A 19035-nucleotide genomic window follows, 5' to 3' on the forward strand; every position below is an offset into this window, starting at 1 on the left:
GCCAAGGGCTCCAAACACAGAGCAAATAATAAGGGTAACAGCAGAGGATCAACAAAACAACACTGCTTTCATTTACAATTAACCTTTGCAGTTTATCTACTTGGCTTCTTAAAGTGTCATCTTTATTTCACTGGGTAACTGGTCCTGCATGTTTAACTTTTTTGGAATTTATATTTACTGAACACTAGATGGCGTTTGATCACCTGTTGGGTTTTCCTCTAATGCTAAATGCCCCGCAGTCGGCGCTTGATGTTAGAGACGGTCGTTTTGGATGCTACACATTTAATAACCTGGAATTTGTGTTCGATAGTGGTCGTGAAGTATTAACACTTTATATGAAACGCTTCCATATTAGTACAGTCAGAAACAAGTGTAAATATGGACACAGTAAAACAAAACAAACAAACAAAACAAACAAACAAACAAAAAAAGCCCATTAAAAAAAACACAGCCTGTTATTTCATAGGAAATGAACTACAACTCCCACAATGCCCCGCAAACTGTGACGGTAACTGTTATTTTAGGACAAGGTTCGGCTATTTTCGTCACTTTAGTAAGACATTTGGTGTTATGCTGCAGTTTGTATTTAGAAATTATTAATCTATTTCATGAAAAAAAAACTTTTGACAATACAATGTGTTTCTGTTGATTTTGAAATGGAAAAAGCTGGACTCAGCTAAGCAAATATTTATCAGTGACCCATATTTTTTGTTTTAGTTCTGATAATATTTCCGATCATATAAACTAACCTACGAATCGATTATGCAGCACTACGATAATACCCGGACAGCAATGCATACATAATTTACGAACTCCCCGGCTGTGTGTGTTAATTCACTCCACCTTTGGTTTAAACCAACTGTCAGCCAGAGGGGAGCTGTGGTATATCTGTAGACATAGTAAACATTAGTCTGCATTTTGTGAATAGTATTGATAATGCTATATATCCCGTAGTACGTATTGCATTTTACCAATTTTAGTAATGCGTTACTGATAGTAAAATATGTATTATTTTTAAACTGACCTACATAATATCACCCTCGCTTCTAGTCACAGAGTAGGCGTTCCCAACGTGCGGAAGAGCCGCAGTGTTGACAAGAAAAAAAACTGCAGACATGCAGGTAGCGGCTTGTAGCGCAGAGAAAGATAGTGTAGGTACAAGTGACTTGTCAAGCAATAGTATCGTGTCCTTGTCGGGGTAACTGGCACGTTTACATGAGCATAAGAATTCCGATAGTTTTCGGAAAACTAAGTTTTCCGAAAACTAATTCCGATATCAAAAGTCATGTAAACACAGTTTTCGGAAAATGTATCGGAATATTCCTTAGGTCAGTTTTCGGAAAACAACACCTAGAAATGTCCGATTCAATTCCGAAAACGAACCAAATGTATATCATGAAACGCACTTTTCAGAAAACCTATTCTGATAGCGTACTGCACATGTGCAAACTGACCTTCATTCTTGCACGTGGTTTTAGAAAACAGAAAATAATAATATGTAGTCAGTCTGCATCGATCCATTTCTGCTCCGTTGAATCGTATTTTGTCATATACTTGTACTTGCTAGAACCGAAGTCATTGTATTTTGTCTTGCTCAATTGTATTAATACTTGTACTATGATTGTAAGTCGTCCTGGATAAGGGCGTCTGCTAATAAATAAATTAATAATAATAATAAGAAGAAGAAGTTAGGGATAAAGTAATATCTTTGAATTTCAGGCCTGACACTTCGATAAAGCACTTGTTGGATTGGTCTCCTTTCTATCACAGAAATGTCCGGTCTGTTCAAATCGTACTTAGGGTACTACAGTACTTTGCATGCGAAAATATCCTGCGTTTTCCGAAAACTTCAATCCATGTATACAGTTGAATTCTAATTAGACTTTCTATCGTTAATCATGTAAACACAGAAAAGTGACGTTTTAAGAAAATCAGTCATTTTCGGAAAACACTTTGTCATGTAAACGATTGTGACAGCCCTAAAATTGCTCCTACTGGTCAGCAAACTTCTTGAAATACCTGGGGTGAGTACTAGAGAGGCCGAAGTGAAGTTCTGTACTTTTGGCCTTCGCTTGTGTTCTTAGTTCCTTTACATTGCATCCAGCCGTGCCTTTAAATTGATATGCTATTGTTCTTTATTCCATATATTGTCTGGCGGATAAAATATTATTATTATTATTTATCCTACTCTTCTTGAAAGTGCAATGTCCCCCATACCCAATAAAGCAGCTTTTCAATGATAATACATGTTGCTAACTTTGAATTATACAGCTCTGAAAAGCATTCCTCACTACCATGCTGTTTCGTAGATATTGGAGTGCCCTAATAATGTACTTTTTTGCATTCATTACCTGCCCCACAGTTATGAAAGCTGTGATGAGATCGGAGCGTCCTCCGATCTCACAAGCCTAAACCAGAGTTGCTTTTAAGCCGAGCAATTCAGAGCAGAGGTGGACGGACTACCGATCCCGGAGGACAGAGACCAGCCCTGCCTCTTACCCACTGGTTATTCCAACCAGCTCCTAAATTAGTGAATTGCCTCTTAGCAGCTTCAATTAACTACATTAGAACCTGCTTGGAGTAAAAACCTGGACTGGACTGGATCTTGAGGGCCAGAGTTGAGTACCACTGCCCTAGAGTCTAGAGGGCAGCAGCATTTACTTTGGGTTGGTTTCAGTTGAGACACATTTTAAATACGCAGCTGGGGACTATCTGGAGCTGCTTGGTTCATTGCAATTGGTATTAACTTGCGTACTAGTTTAGTGTCATCCTCCGTACTAACCACGGGATCATCCCCAGTTAGTACCATCCTTTCAGTTTGCTGTAATTGACCCCTTGTTTACTTGTTTCAGCTCTTAAACAGTTGCAGATTTCAAATTAGCTGTAACAGGTACCTTGAAATCTGCAACTTTTAGGTGCCAAGAACAATTAAAAATGTCTAATTAAGCAATTAGTTCAGTTAAGGGTCTAGTTAAGTAATTGAGAGCTCAGTTGGAAAGAAAACCAGAAGACACATGGGGTCCCCAGGACCAGGGTTGGGAACCACTGCTCTCTGACCTCTGAGACCTTCTAGGTTAGACTGTGCAGTACACCCATGAGTAGACATGCTTTTTGAGTCTGCTAAAATGTTGTTTCTGATTATAAAGACAGCTGAATTGAGGTTATTTTAGGGGGGGTACAAATGTAAATATTCTGTCCAATATACAGCTGACCTTGAGTCAGGAATTGAAAAAGAGGGGACACAAATGTGCCACACTCCGCTAGTGGTCATTTTAGTAGTGACAGTATATAGAGGACAGCACACCATACTGAGCTTGATAAGGGAAATGTGCATTTCCATATTAATCTCAGGGTGTACAATTGTGTTTATTCTTGTGTGATAATAATTAACACCGAATTCTCTGAGGAACGGACCTAACGCGCCACAAAAACAGCTGGACACATAACGGTGATAAGGACTGCATTGTGATAATGTGATAATGATAGTGTTAATGTGATAATGATAGTGATAATGACACATTGTGATAATGACAATGATAGTGATAATGATAATGACGCATTGTGATAATGATAGTGATAATGGCTGCATTGTGATAATGTGATAATGACAGTGATAATGACAGTGATAATGACGCATTGTGATAATTATATTGATAATGACTGCATTGTGATAATGATAGTGATAATGACTGCATTGTGATAATGATAGTGACAGTGATAATGACTGCATTGTGATAGTGTGATAATGACCGTGATAATGACTGCATTGTCACCCGATACGCATGCCAGCGTCAGTGATGCACTGTCGCTGGAGGTGAAAAGCGCTCAGTGCCTCCTGGCGCTGGTGTATAACACCTGTAACATGTTAAACCAGCGTTCAGAGCCGCACCGCCACTGACCAGCAACCAATTGCAAGCTAGCAAGCCAATACAGAAAGTGTCGCATGACAATTGTTCGTGTGGTGTTTTAGCTTGCTGAAATCATCTTCTTTAGAAACTTTATTTTTATTTTTGATGGCGCACATTGTAAGTGATATTCTGGAAGACGAGACTCCCTTTTCAAAGCGTGTAGAAACAAGCAATCAGCAGCGACAGTGCTTCCCGGCAGCTTTTGTCGAAATTTTATTTTTATATATATTTTCTGTTAACATTAGTTTATGGATAATCTTGTTTAAATTGTTCCAAAAAAGACTATTCTATAGTCCATTCATTTTAATTCCGTACATGGTCTTGTTGTACTAGTGCTCAAATACACACTCCCTTTTTTCTTTATATATTTACCCGAAACCTCGCTTAATATAATTTTAGGAAATGATATGTCAGCACTGTGCTTGTATCTAGAGCATGTGTGCCAATGAAAATAAAAATACGGCTAAAAACAGTATTCGGTTCAACAGAGACAGTCAGTAGCTTAAAAACAAATAAGCAAAATGCTCCGTGTCTGTCTGTACAGTTTGAAATTTGAATGCGCCGCCCCTGCTAGCTCTGCGATGCTCAGCCAATAGGCAGGGACGGGACGTTGAAAAGAATTGTGGGAAACGTGGGATTAGGCATAGAAGCAAAGGTATATTTCAAGGTCTTAAAACGACATTTCCCACAATTCTTTTCAACGTTATTTTTTCACATACAATGTAATGCATTGCCACTTTGATTACCTGTCTTAAAAAGGAACCGTTACAGTAACACGTTACTGAAAAATGGGATCAGATTAGATTATAGTAACACTAATATAATACACTACTTCCTAACATTGTAGACTTTCTCAAGGTGTTGGTGTACCAAAAAATACAATACATGATTCCACATCCTCGAGTTATTTAATCCTCTGCATGCAGTCTGGTTTGCATGTGCAAATGGTGCATGGTAAAATGCAAATGAATGGGTGGGGTCCTGATGAAGTGGTCATTGTGGCAACCCAATGGGTGTACAGTACAGGGTTAGTGCCGTGTTTGAGGAGCGAGGAATAGTCCCAGAGACCTGCAGTAGTTTTCCTGTTGCTTGAGCAATCCAGTTACATGTCTGCACCGTATCTTCAGTTTGCACTCTCTCTGTGCACATTCAGAAAACACACTGGTTTGGTTAGTGGCTCTTTGTTCCCTTAGTTGAATCTGCAGGCACCTATGTGCAGTTGATATGCAAAAAAAGACAAGCCAGTGACATCAGACAGTATTTGAATTCTGATGTGTGTCTGCCCTAATCTGCTAGTTAATCATATTTGAAAAACAGACTTTGTTTTTAGGTGGGGAGCGGGTATTAATTGCAAATGGGTAATTATTATTGTTGGCATTGGATTATTTTTTATTTAGAAACACATGCATTGATATAAGGAATAAACAACACCAAAGTGCATAATATCGAGGGCTTCTGGTGGCAAGATTGACAAGTCTGAATGTTTTTCTTTTACTTGTTATAATTAGTTGTAGCCTTTTACAATGGAATGTAGTAGCACAAAAAGTAGCACATATGACCATTTCCCTTCCCTTCCCTTGTTTTTTAAAATGGTTTTGTTTTGCATCTAAACTTTCTTTTGTTTTTGCGTCTCTTTAAATACCTGTCTGTGCTCCCCTGTATACCGCGGAGGGTTTGCGGCTCAAATTCTTCTCTGTTTTGACGCACCACTGACAGGATACATTTCACCAGTATGTTGTCGAGTAGCTGTACTGGTATTTGATTCATTTTCCTGTTTTCATATTTGCTGAAAACATGTTAAAATTGAGCTTATTCTTCAGCACGCTTTTTATGAAACAAGCATTTATCAAGATCACTAGAGGGAGTACTACAGCAAGAAGTGGATGCGATTCTCATTCCCAGTTTCTTTTTCAGTAATAGATGCTGCTGAGATGGTATTTATTTGCCACAAAGTAACACAACCTGCTTTACAGTTTTCTTTCCTGATTCATACACAAGGGTTGCAGTAGTATACCGGTAGGCTTGAAACAGGAAATAGGGTTATTTATTGTGACTTGTCTGAATAAGCCTTTACAGTGAACACTTGTTCCTCTCACCTGCTACTAAAAGGTAAATACCCCAATACACTGCCAGTTTAATCCCAAGACCCTCACAACAACTGATACATTGCTCATTGCATGGCAGGGTTCTCAGCATTTTTCACTGTACTGTAGTTTTACCTCTAATACAAACCCAACAGTTTTGAAGCAAATAAAATTTACATAAAAATGGCATGATGTTGTATGGAAATATGTTCTGCCTGTGTGACTCCCTGAAAGAGACACGTTTGCTGTTTGGTTTGTGCTACAGTCCAAAGGTCATCCCCTTAACCCTTTCAGTGCGTTCAAACAGAACACACTTTACTCTCTTTTCTGATATTCCTATTACCAGAGGTCTTGATATAAATGTACTGTTCTGGCATGATTACATTAGGGAAGAATATTGTCTCACTCGCTGTGTATCTCACTGTGACAGGATGGCGTGTGTGGTGACGTCAGACCCGGAAGAACAGACTCCAAAACAAGTAAAGTGACAGTGAATACTGAGGCGCTATGGCTGCGCTCAGTGTTTTATTAAATAATAAACAAAATAAACAGTTTTTACGTAACAAAAAAAAACACTTCTACAAACAAAAGGGCACGTTGGCCAAACAAATAGACACAAAACCACGGATACGAGTACCTTCAGGGTTCACAGTAAGGAGCAATCGTTCCTTCTATTTTTAGTCAGACTTACGTCTCTCCTCTAACACTCCCCTCCTAATGAACCTGGAGAGCGTCTTTTATATCCTGTGGCTGGAACCTAAGTTGATACAATAATTACCTTAAGGCTCCAGCCACATTCCCACGAGGGTATTTAGGGAAGGGGTTTTAACCCGATCCCCACCGACTAAACAATATAAAAGACCGTCTTTTCGCCGGTCTCAAAACAGTACATGAAACGGACGGCGCTTCGCCGTCCTAAAACACAATAAATAAACACACAAACAAACAAACACAAAATAACATGGGCGGAGGGGGACCCTGTTTTAAAATAAAACAAACAAATACTGTACAGGGCTGCTCGCCCTGTTACACTCACACACAGTGTAGAAAGTTTGCGTTTGAAACCTGGTTGAATGGGTGGCGCTGCATATGCCACTGCTGTTGTCATTGCTGCTGCTGTTGCTGAATAAAGAGTAAGGTATATTTAATATTGCAGAGAGGATACATTCACACTCATTTGCGGATCCTGGGGCAGTATCATTATCGAATTTCTAAACATTCCCAACAAAGCAACAGACCACTCAATTATCACCTGTATACCTGACTGGGCATTGCACTGGTGTGGGCATGTTTCATTGGTGTACCCTGGCGATCTAACACTTCGCACCAATTAGGTGAAATATTAGACAGGATCGATTTACCATCCTTCAAGCACCTTCTAACACCTTGTGGAGTCTATTCCGCTCAAAAATTGAAAATCAATGTTTATTTTTATTTTCTGTAATAATCCAATACTCCAAGATAATGGTAAAAGAAAAATACACAGCTAATGAATACGAGAGCAAGGCTTATGTGATTTAATTTAATATCACAGAAAATCATTTTTGTTATTTTGCTTGATATAAATAAGGAAGATTTATTTGGGTCAAAATAAAGAGTGCTTGAAAGTAGTTAGGGTTTGTTTTAAGAGCATGTGCTTCTATTTCAAACCAGATATTAATGCAGTTCAGTGTCACTTTGTTATAACCTCTGGCTGTATCAATGATACAGACCCCTCTCTTACTGTGGGGTTGTTTCAGTTGATCCCAACAGTGGCACGTCTAAATACAGTACCACTGTTCCTGAAGTCTGTGGCAAACAACTGTATGATATTATTTTCTCAATTGCTGTAAGTTCTATTAGATGTAGTGTCCAGTCGAAATTATTTTACTGCCACATTGTTTTAATCTCTGGACATACAGTATCAATGATATAGATATTTTTTACACATCCATTCACAAAATTGTTTGTCCTATTGCCCATTATTCCGCCAGCCTGATTGAGAGCCTGTATTTAATGAACTAAAGCTATTCTATTGTTTTGAACACTGCTCTTCTGGGGAAGTTATGCATTAACTTAAACAAACTGAACAAGAAGCTAATTTATAGTACAACTGAGACCCCACAGTCAGTACATGTTTCGGCGATATGTGATCAAAACATGTGTGGTTCTGTTTGGATCTCATTGGGAAGTTGTAATTGTGAGACAGGGATCCACTTAATTGGAGGTGTAATTATAATACAGTCGCAGAGGGGATCAGCGAGGAATGATCTGAAGTATATTCTATCATTCTCTTGTTTGATTACAGGTCCATGTGACTTTGGTTTCTTGATAAGAGACCAGCAGCTTAAAGAGTTTGCTTCACATTTGACACACAACAGAATTGTTTATTTTATTACTTTATTATTCTAGTGTCTGAACCCTGTCTTCCAAGCTTGTATGGTGGTGTGCACTATATAGAAGCACATGCGCAGTAAATATACAGTGCCTTGCGAAAGTATTCGGCCCCCTTGAACTTTGCGACCTTTTGCCACATTTCAGGCTTCAAACATAAAGATATGAAACTGTAATTTTTTGTGAAGAATCAACAACAAGTGGGACACAATCATGAAGTGGAACGAAATTTATTGGATATTTCAAACTTTTTTAACAAATAAAAAACTGAAAAATTGGGCGTGCAAAATTATTCAGCCCCTTTACTTTCAGTGCAGCAAACTCTCTCCAGAAGTTCAGTGAGGATCTCTGAATGATCCAATGTTGACCTAAATGACTAATGATGATAAATAGAATCCACCTGTGTGTAATCAAGTCTCCGTATAAATGCACCTGCACTGTGATAGTCTCAGAGGTCTGTTTAAAGCGCAGAGAGCATCATGAAGAACAAGGAACACACCAGGCAGGTCCGAGATACTGTTGTGGAGAAGTTTAAAGCCGGATTTGGATACAAAAAGATTTCCCAAGCTTTAAACATCCCAAGGAGCACTGTGCAAGCGATAATATTGAAATGGAAGGAGTATCAGACCACTGCAAATCTACCAAGACCTGGCCGTCCCTCTAAACTTTCAGCTCATACAAGGAGAAGACTGATCAGAGATGCAGCCAAGAGGCCCATGATCACTCTGGATGAACTGCAGAGATCTACAGCTGAGGTGGGAGACTCTGTCCATAGGACAACAATCAGTCGTATACTGCACAAATCTGGCCTTTATGGAAGAGTGGCAAGAAGAAAGCCATTTCTTAAAGATATCCATAAAAAGTGTCGTTTACAGTTTGCCACAAGCCACCTGGGAGACACACCAAACATGTGGAAGAAGGTGCTCTGGTCAGATGAAACCAAAATCGAACTTTTTGGCAACAATGCAAAACGTTATGTTTGGCGTAAAAGCAACACAGCTCATCACCCTGAACACACCATCCCCACTGTCAAACATGGTGGTGGCAGCATCATGGTTTGGGCCTGCTTTTCTTCAGCAGGGACAGGGAAGATGGTTAAAATTGATGGGAAGATGGATGGAGCCAAATACAGGACCATTCTGGAAGAAAACCTGATGGAGTCTGCAAAAGACCTGAGACTGGGACGGAGATTTGTCTTCCAACACGACAATGATCCAAAACATAAAGCAAAATCTACAATGGAATGGTTCACAAATAAACATATCCAGGTGTTAGAATGGCCAAGTCAAAGTCCAGACCTGAATCCAATCGAGAATCTGTGGAAAGAACTGAAAACTGCTGTTCACAAATGCTCTCCATCCAACCTCACTGAGCTCGAGCTGTTTTGCAAGGAGGAATGGGCAAAAATTTCAGTCTCTCGATGTGCAAAACTGATAGAGACATACCCCAAGCGACTTACAGCTGTAATCGCAGCAAAAGGTGGCGCTACAAAGTATTAACTTAAGGGGGCTGAATAATTTTGCACGCCCAATTTTTCAGTTTTTTATTTGTTAAAAAAGTTTGAAATATCCAATAAATTTCGTTCCACTTCATGATTGTGTCCCACTTGTTGTTGATTCTTCACAAAAAATTACAGTTTCATATCTTTATGTTTGAAGCCTGAAATGTGGCAAAAGGTCGCAAAGTTCAAGGGGGCCAAATACTTTCGCAAGGCACTGTATATCATGTGTCTATGGCTGGATATATAGTTGGTAGATGAACAGCTCAAATAATGACAGGATACTAAATAATAATGTGTCCATGAACTTGCTTTGATTATATTTTGCTTGCGATGTGCAAAGTACTCTTTTTCTGGAGTATGACATGACAAACTAAATAAGATTTCCATATATGAAAAAGAAAGCATCGTGTACAATTTGCAATATGGAAAACATTCTACCTTTTTCATAAAAGATAGTGCTGAAACAAATATTCTCTGGGGAGTGGAAGTTCAGAGTTACCAACACCCTGGGAATGGAGGCTGTTCGTAAGTCTGAAATATCTATAACTCTGAAAATCAGTTTTCAATGATTAATACATGTGCACACCTGCTATCTACACCCTTAATCTGCAATGCACATATTGTTATCAGGGCTCTACGTTTAGATGGGCCACTGAGTGTTTTAATATTCTTTCACGATGGTTTTTAATTTCCATATCGAAGAGAGCTCACGTCTCTCCATGTCAACCGCATACTTATCTCTCGTGTGACCTCCGCAAAATGCAAGGCAACACACAGGCAAGAAATGTGTTCCTCTTGTTGCCATCAATAGAAGTCGCCCGTGTGACCAGGCCTTTAAGCCAAAGACTTGGTTGTTCTGTTAGATTCAGCTTTATCCCTGATAAAGCTGCCATGTTTAAATGTGTTTGTAAACATGTTAACTACCTCCTCTAAACTAAAGGGCAATGTTTTTTGTTCAATTAAAAAAATGAAACTTTACAATTTGGGAATAAACAGTACTTAACAGTTACTAAACAGTACATATTACACTGTTCCAGTAAGGTAGAAATAATAAATAGGTTATTTAAAGAAAGGTTATTTGCACACAGGTGTTTCTGCTATGGCGTTCATGCATTCGGAAAACCATATGACTCATTTGCGTAGAACAGTATGGAGCACAAATCAAATGGTACTTATGTATTTATTTAACCAGGAGATTTACGCATTGAGACAGTGGGTCCTGTAAATGAGGCTTCGGTCCCAATGGATAGATGTTTAAAAATCAATCCAGCCAACTGTTGCTTGGCATTTGAAAACCCAAAGCAATGGATTATGGGGATTGTTTTGTTTTCAGTTGTATAGAGGTATGTTATGTATCTATTTCATTAAATAAATAAACTATATGCTGTTATTTATCACCTTTTCCGTAGAATCTGTTCCCAAAATAAAAATAAACAATTCCTTTAAAATGCTGATTGCATCATTTAAAAGAAGCACAATTCCATGTAAGAGTCTCACATTATTATTCTGGGATGTCTGTTACATTGACAAGTGGAAGACCTTTTGATCTTCCAGCCACCGCCCTATACAAAAAACACTCTACACCGGCCTCCTGACCAAAACTTGTGCATGTGTTTAGTTTGTGAAAAACAGACGTATTACTGTATTTGATTGGATAGTGGAGAGATCTTTCAGGGACAAAATTCTGATATACTTACAAACACCTGGCTATTGTATTCATCCATTATTATATTAAAGAATATTTATTTATTGCTACATTTTTGCTATATTTATTTACTGCTATATTTTGATCCAGCGGTTACAGTGAGTTTTACTGGGGTCCCCCTAAGAGGCTGGGGCACCTGGGCCTGGCTGTGCGTTAATCCGCCCCTGCTTCCAGCCCCAGTGTATTTGAATAGACCTGCCAGTTTATTGTACCTGCGACACAGCTAACTTCCTTTGGTGACAGGGTCTGTTGCATTCCATGGAGCTTTAAACTCGTTCTTTTAAAGAATTGACATCCTGTTAGGTCACAGCTCATTACTTTATTGTTTGACTGACATACAGTATCTTTTAACTGCCTCTTGTGAACATCTTTATTGTTTAGCTGGCTGGTTTTCTCATTAAAAGTCACTATGTAACTTTATAACCTATTAAAGGAATGTCCTATGAAAGACGTGCCATATATATATATATTTATATTATATATATATATATATATATATATATATGTGTGTGTGTGTGTGTGTGTGTGTGTGTGTGTGCTGGGATGAACACAGGATTTTCATATTCGGATATTCGCTCATAATTTAAATATTCATTCAGATATGTGTTCGTTTTCAGAAAGTAATAAAACCATTATGTTGAACGCAGGCAGAGACAGCATAGCTGGGAGGCGTGGCCCCTGTGTGTGTGCCTTTATTTACAGCAAGACGTTACAATATGCAACACGTTAATATAAATGAATATCCCAGGAGTAAGGAATACGTTGTGTAGGCCTTACTTTACCCCAGTGAATTAACTACAAAACAAAGTATGCCAAATAGCAGTTCAAGTTAAGCGTTGTTTTGTTTATTCCCAAAATAAATAGTACATAAAGTTGATTCCAGATTTTATTTATTTTTTTACTTTTTTTTCATTCCTTGCCATTGCTGTTTCTTAACAGTAAACATAGACACGTTTTCATAAAGTAATAACATGAGGTTTACTTGTGCCTTTTTGTAGCTGAACAAGCAAACTGAAACTGAAATTTAAACTTTAAACACTTCAAATAAAACAAACGTGGAAATGGCGTTATAAAATGAAGGGGAAAAAACTCACTGTTTTGGTTTTTGTTTGTTACATTCCACGTAACAAAAGTCGCAACAAAAAATATACAATATATACAATCCATATAAAAATCACTACACATCATTTCCAGCAAGTTGGGCACTGTTTAAGCGAGGCAGTTCAGAATGACGTGCTTGCCTTTTTTTTTCATCCCATGAGATTCTGACGCTCTAAAGTAGCACAACGCCTTTTTGAACCAGATGGCCTTCCATAGAGATCACTATGTGTGCGCACGCATAATCTGGTTTGTTTACTTTTTGTTGTCTCAAACTTTTAATAGAGGCTCAAGAGCTGCTGTGTTGAGCCTGTGTTTTTGTTTTGTTTTGTTTTGTTTTGTTTTAATATATTAAATCTCAGATATCACACAATATTTTGTTTGAATATTCGGATATCTGTCCCAGCACTAATATATATATTACACATACATATACATACATACACAGCATGGCCAAATGTTTTGCATCGCCTAGACTTTTAGGATTGAGACATCATTTAAAAATAAATAAATATGTGAACAGAATTTAGATCTTTTATTTAACATTGTGTAATCAAACTACACAATTATATTGCATAAGTCTACCTAAAACCACAATAGTAACAGTATTTCATGTTTTTCAGTTAGGTATATAGAAAACTACAAAGCGATATGTAATTTAATATAATGTAACATTATTCAGCAGATTTCATTTGACTTTATGAAGCATTAGTTAATTCTATAGGGTAAAGCAAAACTTTGACCATAGCTATATCTATCAATAACACAGACACAGTCCATAAACAGGAATCAAGCCTTTGGGCAATCCAAAGTGATTTCTTTTTTATTTTTATTAAAAGGCACATTAAAGGTTTAAAAATGTAATCTGGGCATTCAAATCAACAGCCCCCAAATTAGAATTATTATGAAGATTCCAAAACCCAGCAGACCCTGTCAATCATCAGTCTGTGAACTTTGGTGTGCCCGTGGCTGTACACGTTACATAGTGCAGTGTAAGTGAAGGAAATAAAACAATAAAACAATGTTTTAATGTTTTGTTGCTGACAGTGACACTGATAATGTCTTCATTGTGGGGCCTGAGGCCAACTTTACAAGAGGTAACACAGTAGTTAGATTAAACCCACAGGGTGAACTACCTTTTCAATAACTTTTTGAATCAGTGGTGCTGAAGGTTGGGTTACAAAGTGTAGTCTTTTAAAAGCAAAACAGGGGAAGGTGTGTGTCTGATTGTTTGGAATGTCAAGATGTATTTGATTATTTGATTCTCTCTTGTTTGTATGTTTTTAATTATTGATTTAATTGCATTTTTTGACTGAGTATAATAAAGTAAATTTTAAAAGTAAAGCAAATAATAATCATTCTGATACCGTTTCAAAGAAACACATTGAATAACATTGAATAGTACTGCTGTGAAAGGAAAGCACCGATTAGCAAATGTGGCAAGTTGCAGTGTTTTTGTCTTCATTCTGAGATATTGTGAAATATTGGGTATACCTTCCAGTAAGTACCCTGAGCCATTTTTGAAGATTGGTTTTCACCGTCTTTTGATGCCGCATGCAGGTAGACAAGATTAATTGATTAAATATTTTTAACCGATCAAAGCCCACAGGTGTGATTAATCATTTAAAACCTTGTATACATCGAGAGAGAGCGATATATAATATATTACTTTTCTTTTCAGGTTGAAGTGAGAGTCGTTACCACTGATCATGGCAAACATTTTTACAACCCGGCAGAGATTCAGGTCCCTATCTACAGTGACAAGGACGAGTGGGAGGTACTGTATAAACTAAAGAGCCTGCTGGTGAAACTGTTATTCCATTGTTATCTACACATACCTTCACATATACAAAGCGTGGACAACACCTGCAGTATGTATCACACAGTTGAGGCTGCCCCCTGCATGACTGTTGTATTTGTAAATGTAAATGAAGAAGTAGTCCGCCTCCTTGTATAGAACAGAGAGGTTCTGCATTCCATCAGAACCATTTAAACAGCTTGCATCTATTGCTGTCCTGGCTGCTGACAGTGGTCCTTCCTCCTGCCTTCTTTTGACAGGGTGGCTCATTTTCTGTTCAAGCCCTTTGTGTACAGGTTAGGAATGTGAGATTCAGTTTAATTTCCAAAACATTTTAAATGTAGGATTAACCAATGAACTGTAGGATTGTAACCAATGAAAACCTGTCATGAGAAGCTGTTGGGTTTTTATGATGCACTGTTATATTAATGTGGATGAGAAAAATGCTGTGCATCTAAACCTGTTACCATTCCATGCAAAACTTATGAAAGTTTAAACCCCAAAATGTTGTATTTATCTATTTATTTATTTATTTATGCATTTATTTATTTCAGTGAGGTTAAATATTGCTGGAATTAATAGTCTCGTTTAAAATAATTTTTCTGATGTTTTATTATACAGTAACAATACAGCAGTAAAATTCTACTCTGTAGTATTCTCCCAAATGTAGCGCTACCGCCCTTGACCCTGCTTGTTTCCTGGATCTATTCCTGTGTAGTTGTGGAAACAGCGTTCAGACCCTGTCCTGCACATTGAGCTGAGACGCTGGGCCAGCCTCCTGGTTATTGCACCTCTGGATGCCAACACTCTGGGCAAGCTGGCGAATGGGATCTGTGACAACCTCCTGGTAATGTGACACACTCCTGAGACACATGCATCCTGCAGCACAAATAACAAGCATACATGCACTGCTAGAAAGAGGAAAGAAGAGTGTGCAGCATTCTGATACATCCTTTAACACAAATAACAAGCATACATGCACTGCTAGAAAGAGGCAAGAAGAGTGTGCAGCATTCTGATACATCCTTTAACACAAATAACAAGCATACATGCACTGCTAGAAAGAGGAAAGAAGAGTGTGCAGCATTCTGATACATCCTTTAACACAATTAACAAGCATACATGCACTGCTAGAAAGAGGCAAGAAGAGTGTGCAGCATTCTGATACATCCTTTAACACAAATAACAAGCATACATGCACTGCTAGAAAGAGGCAAGAATAACGTGCTGTATTCAGGGGTGCCAGTTCAGATTTCAGTAGGGCAACCTTAATAATATAAAAGGTTAAATGTTCAACTTTTATATAATAGGAGGCAGTGTGGTTCAGTGGTTAAAGTCCAAGGTTTGTAACCAGAAGGTCACCATTTCAAATCCCACCTCTGCTACTGACTCACTGTGTGACCCTGAGCAAGTCACTTAACCTCCTTGTGCTCCATCCTGTGGATGAGATGTTAAATCAATGTCCGATTGTAAGTGACTCTGCCTATAATGCGCAGTTCACAGCCTACCTCTGTAAAGCGCTTTGTGATGGTGGTCCACTATGAAAAGCACTATATAAAAATAAATAAATAAATATATTATTATTATTATTATTATTATTATTATTATTATTATTATTATTATTATTATTATTATTATTATTATTATTATTATTATAGTATCTAGCATTAATCCTACCACTTCAGCATGCACAAAAAGCCATTTGGGAGTAGAAATTGAAAATCAATCAACAAATAAAATGCATTACATGCACCTTGGGCAATATTAAAAAGATTACACACAAAGCGAAACAATTTCAATTACTGCTAGCTTACAAACATACTTGGTTACTTATTTTAATGAAGCCAATAACATCTAGAATTTAATCAATTCCCAAAAGGAACCTAACAGAATATTCTTTATTTATTATTGTTCCAAGCATCAAGCCTGCCGCAATGTTTTCAGGCAATACACTGTGATTGACAACTGCTACGAACCTTCCACCAACTGCAGAACCGCTCCATTAAAACGTTATCATTCGGCTAAAACAATGCGATTTCCTACAGACATTCTGGTTAATTACGAGGTGTAAAGGATAATTAAAAAAAAAAAAAAAAAAAAAAAAAAAAAATGGCTTACCTTACTTTATGATTTCCTGTCTCTTTTTGGAGCAAACTTGACGATTACGTTGTTCTAAGGGAAACTCCTTTGGTTTCTGCAGATTCTTGTCTCTGCAGAGCCTGTAGGCATTGGCAGCTTGCCTATAAGCCTATCGCAGCTATCTTTATTGTGGCAACGTGGCCAATACTATGCAGAGCTTTAATTTGAAGGCACTGGTTGTTTCCATATGCAGAAGTGGCGCTTTAAACTTTAGATGCAATCGTTTCATGCTTTATTATACGCCTCGCTTCACCTGCTGAGGTGCCACACATATTTTAATCAGTAAAAAAGTATTTTTTTTTCTTTTGCCAAACAGCGAAGTCAACTTTATTTCCATCTGTGACTTTTTGAAAATCAAAGATTAACTTTTATATTCAACGTGGTACCTTAGAAATCAAAACCTGACGCAACCACCGTCAATAAACTTTGGCATACTGTCGGTGAAACATTTATTAACAAATTAGCTAAACTTTTCGGGCTGATTCTGTTCCCAAAACGTCGCCGGAGTTAAATAATTTGCCAATGACATATAGTTTTTAAAAGTTACTTTTTAGATTTTAGCAGGAAAATCCAGTGCCAGCAACTGTCAGTTGTTCGTCCTGGGAACTGTTCTCCTTAGGGAACGCTTCCTGGAGCACGACCTTATTCTCGTCGCTAATAGGTGGAAGCTTGAGTTGGTGGATTGTAGGATTAGTAGCACAGGCTTGGAAAATCATAAAATAGGAGCAGGAACACAAACTATACAATTTAGATATATGTATTGTTCCTAAGAGTAACAAGTGATATGAAATTGCGCCCCTGGGTACATTGTCACTGAGCATTGCCATGTGTACACAGCAGGCAAAGTTAAACATAAATCACAGTAGTAATACTGCATGCAGTGTTACAAAACATTTAAAAATCATGCTCCAGACAAAAATAAAAAGGGGACCCTTAATCGCTAATCATGTCTGTCCATCTGTTTGTCATACACATGGTGAAGATGATAACTGTCTTGATTCTGTACCCATCTTCACCAAACGTGTTATCATATATTGCTAACCTCCTTTAGACTGTGCTGCATTTTGCTATAATCCGATTACATTATTATGAGTGCCCTGTATGTATTTGCACTGGCCCCGTGCATTGCTAATGCTGTGATTATGGCTTGTTTCTTACAGACGTGTGTGGTGCGAGCCTGGGATCTCAAGCGACCCCTCCTCTTTTGTCCAGCAATGAACACTGCAATGTGGGAACACCCGCTCACAGGCATGCAGATAGACATACTGAAAGGGTTTGGATACCGTGAGGTTCCCTGCATCGCAAAGAGCTTGTCTGTGGGGATGAAGGTATGTTTTAAATCTCAATTGTCTCGACCAATCAGGTTCTGCGTAGAATATTGAAACTCATTTTAAATGGAAACAAGCAGCCTCAGCAATCAAGTCCAAAATGTTGAAAATGTCTTCTCACACAAAAACATATACAGTGAAACCTGCTAACGGCCAGAATATAATGGGGTCAATGAAAACAAGCTCCTGATAATATCGCTTTGGTTATTGTCACACTCTGCTTAATATCAGTCAAATTTATGAGCCACGTAGCTGATTGCACCACACTTACTATCATTTCAAACTGTGTATACCGCATGCTGCATGATAACTAGAGCCCCTTTTTTTCGCAAATACCAAATAGCATGTAATAAAACAAAATGCAACATATAAAATGACATAAAACAAAAAATCATTATAAAGCAAACATAGAATGACATTTTTAAATTGGGAGGTTTATACAAAAATACTTTAAATACTTGCAATCGTAGTTGTCAAGACTCAGCCGTTACCATAGACACGGTCTGAAGGGAAACGGAAGCTCTGACTAGCACTTGTGCAGATGTGTAATTTGGAGCGAGTCATTTGGGAATTCAAATTGGGGTGGAAGAGAAGAGACGTTTGTGAGAAATTATGGTAACTAAATTTTTTCTGTGCAAGATCTGTTTGTCAAAATGTTTTAAAAAAAATGTGATAATGTTTAATAAAAATATGTATGTAGTTAAAACATGATGTATACTATACTATTATTGATATGCATCTATTTGAGTTGTTTTATTAATGTGTATCTGTAGTAAAGCAACATTTATGAAAAATAAGAAGAATTTCACAGGGCTCTAAAGATAACCTTCTTTATATACAGCGTCTCTTCTAGCTTCGGAGTTTCGTTTTTGTAAGCATTCAAATTCAAGTGGAAAAGCCTCGGGAAACAGAAAGATTTAGACATAACCACAAAGGCTCCCTCAGACAAAACAAACCTGTTACTGACAAATGTACTTTGCTCTGGGAAATAACCAGTGTTTTTAGGTCCTACCTGTAAATAAGTTTGTGTTGTGGATTTTTTACTAATAAAAATCTGTCCCTTTGGGAATAAAGCATGAAGATTGAGCAGTTTACTTAAAG

At 37.8% G+C, this 19035-nt stretch overlaps 1 protein-coding gene across 1 annotated transcript in view; it reads left to right on the forward strand.

Annotated features, from left to right (window-relative positions):
* The first annotated feature begins 1772 nt into the window (after positions 1 to 1772).
* The window catches only part of LOC117429764 (phosphopantothenoylcysteine decarboxylase-like), a 62014-nt gene continuing 44751 nt past the window's right edge, over positions 1773 to 19035 (forward strand). Inside the window, exons 1-5 of the mRNA XM_058999169.1 lie at positions 1773 to 1779; positions 1978 to 2024; positions 14351 to 14446; positions 15186 to 15314; positions 17767 to 17934. Coding sequence (XP_058855152.1) covers positions 1773 to 1779; positions 1978 to 2024; positions 14351 to 14446; positions 15186 to 15314; positions 17767 to 17934 — 447 coding nt within the window. The remainder of the gene's footprint in view (positions 1780 to 1977; positions 2025 to 14350; positions 14447 to 15185; positions 15315 to 17766; positions 17935 to 19035) is intronic.

Source organism: Acipenser ruthenus, chromosome 24 (assembly GCF_902713425.1).
Source record: "Acipenser ruthenus chromosome 24, fAciRut3.2 maternal haplotype, whole genome shotgun sequence".
Taxonomy (NCBI): Eukaryota; Metazoa; Chordata; class Actinopteri; order Acipenseriformes; family Acipenseridae; genus Acipenser; species Acipenser ruthenus.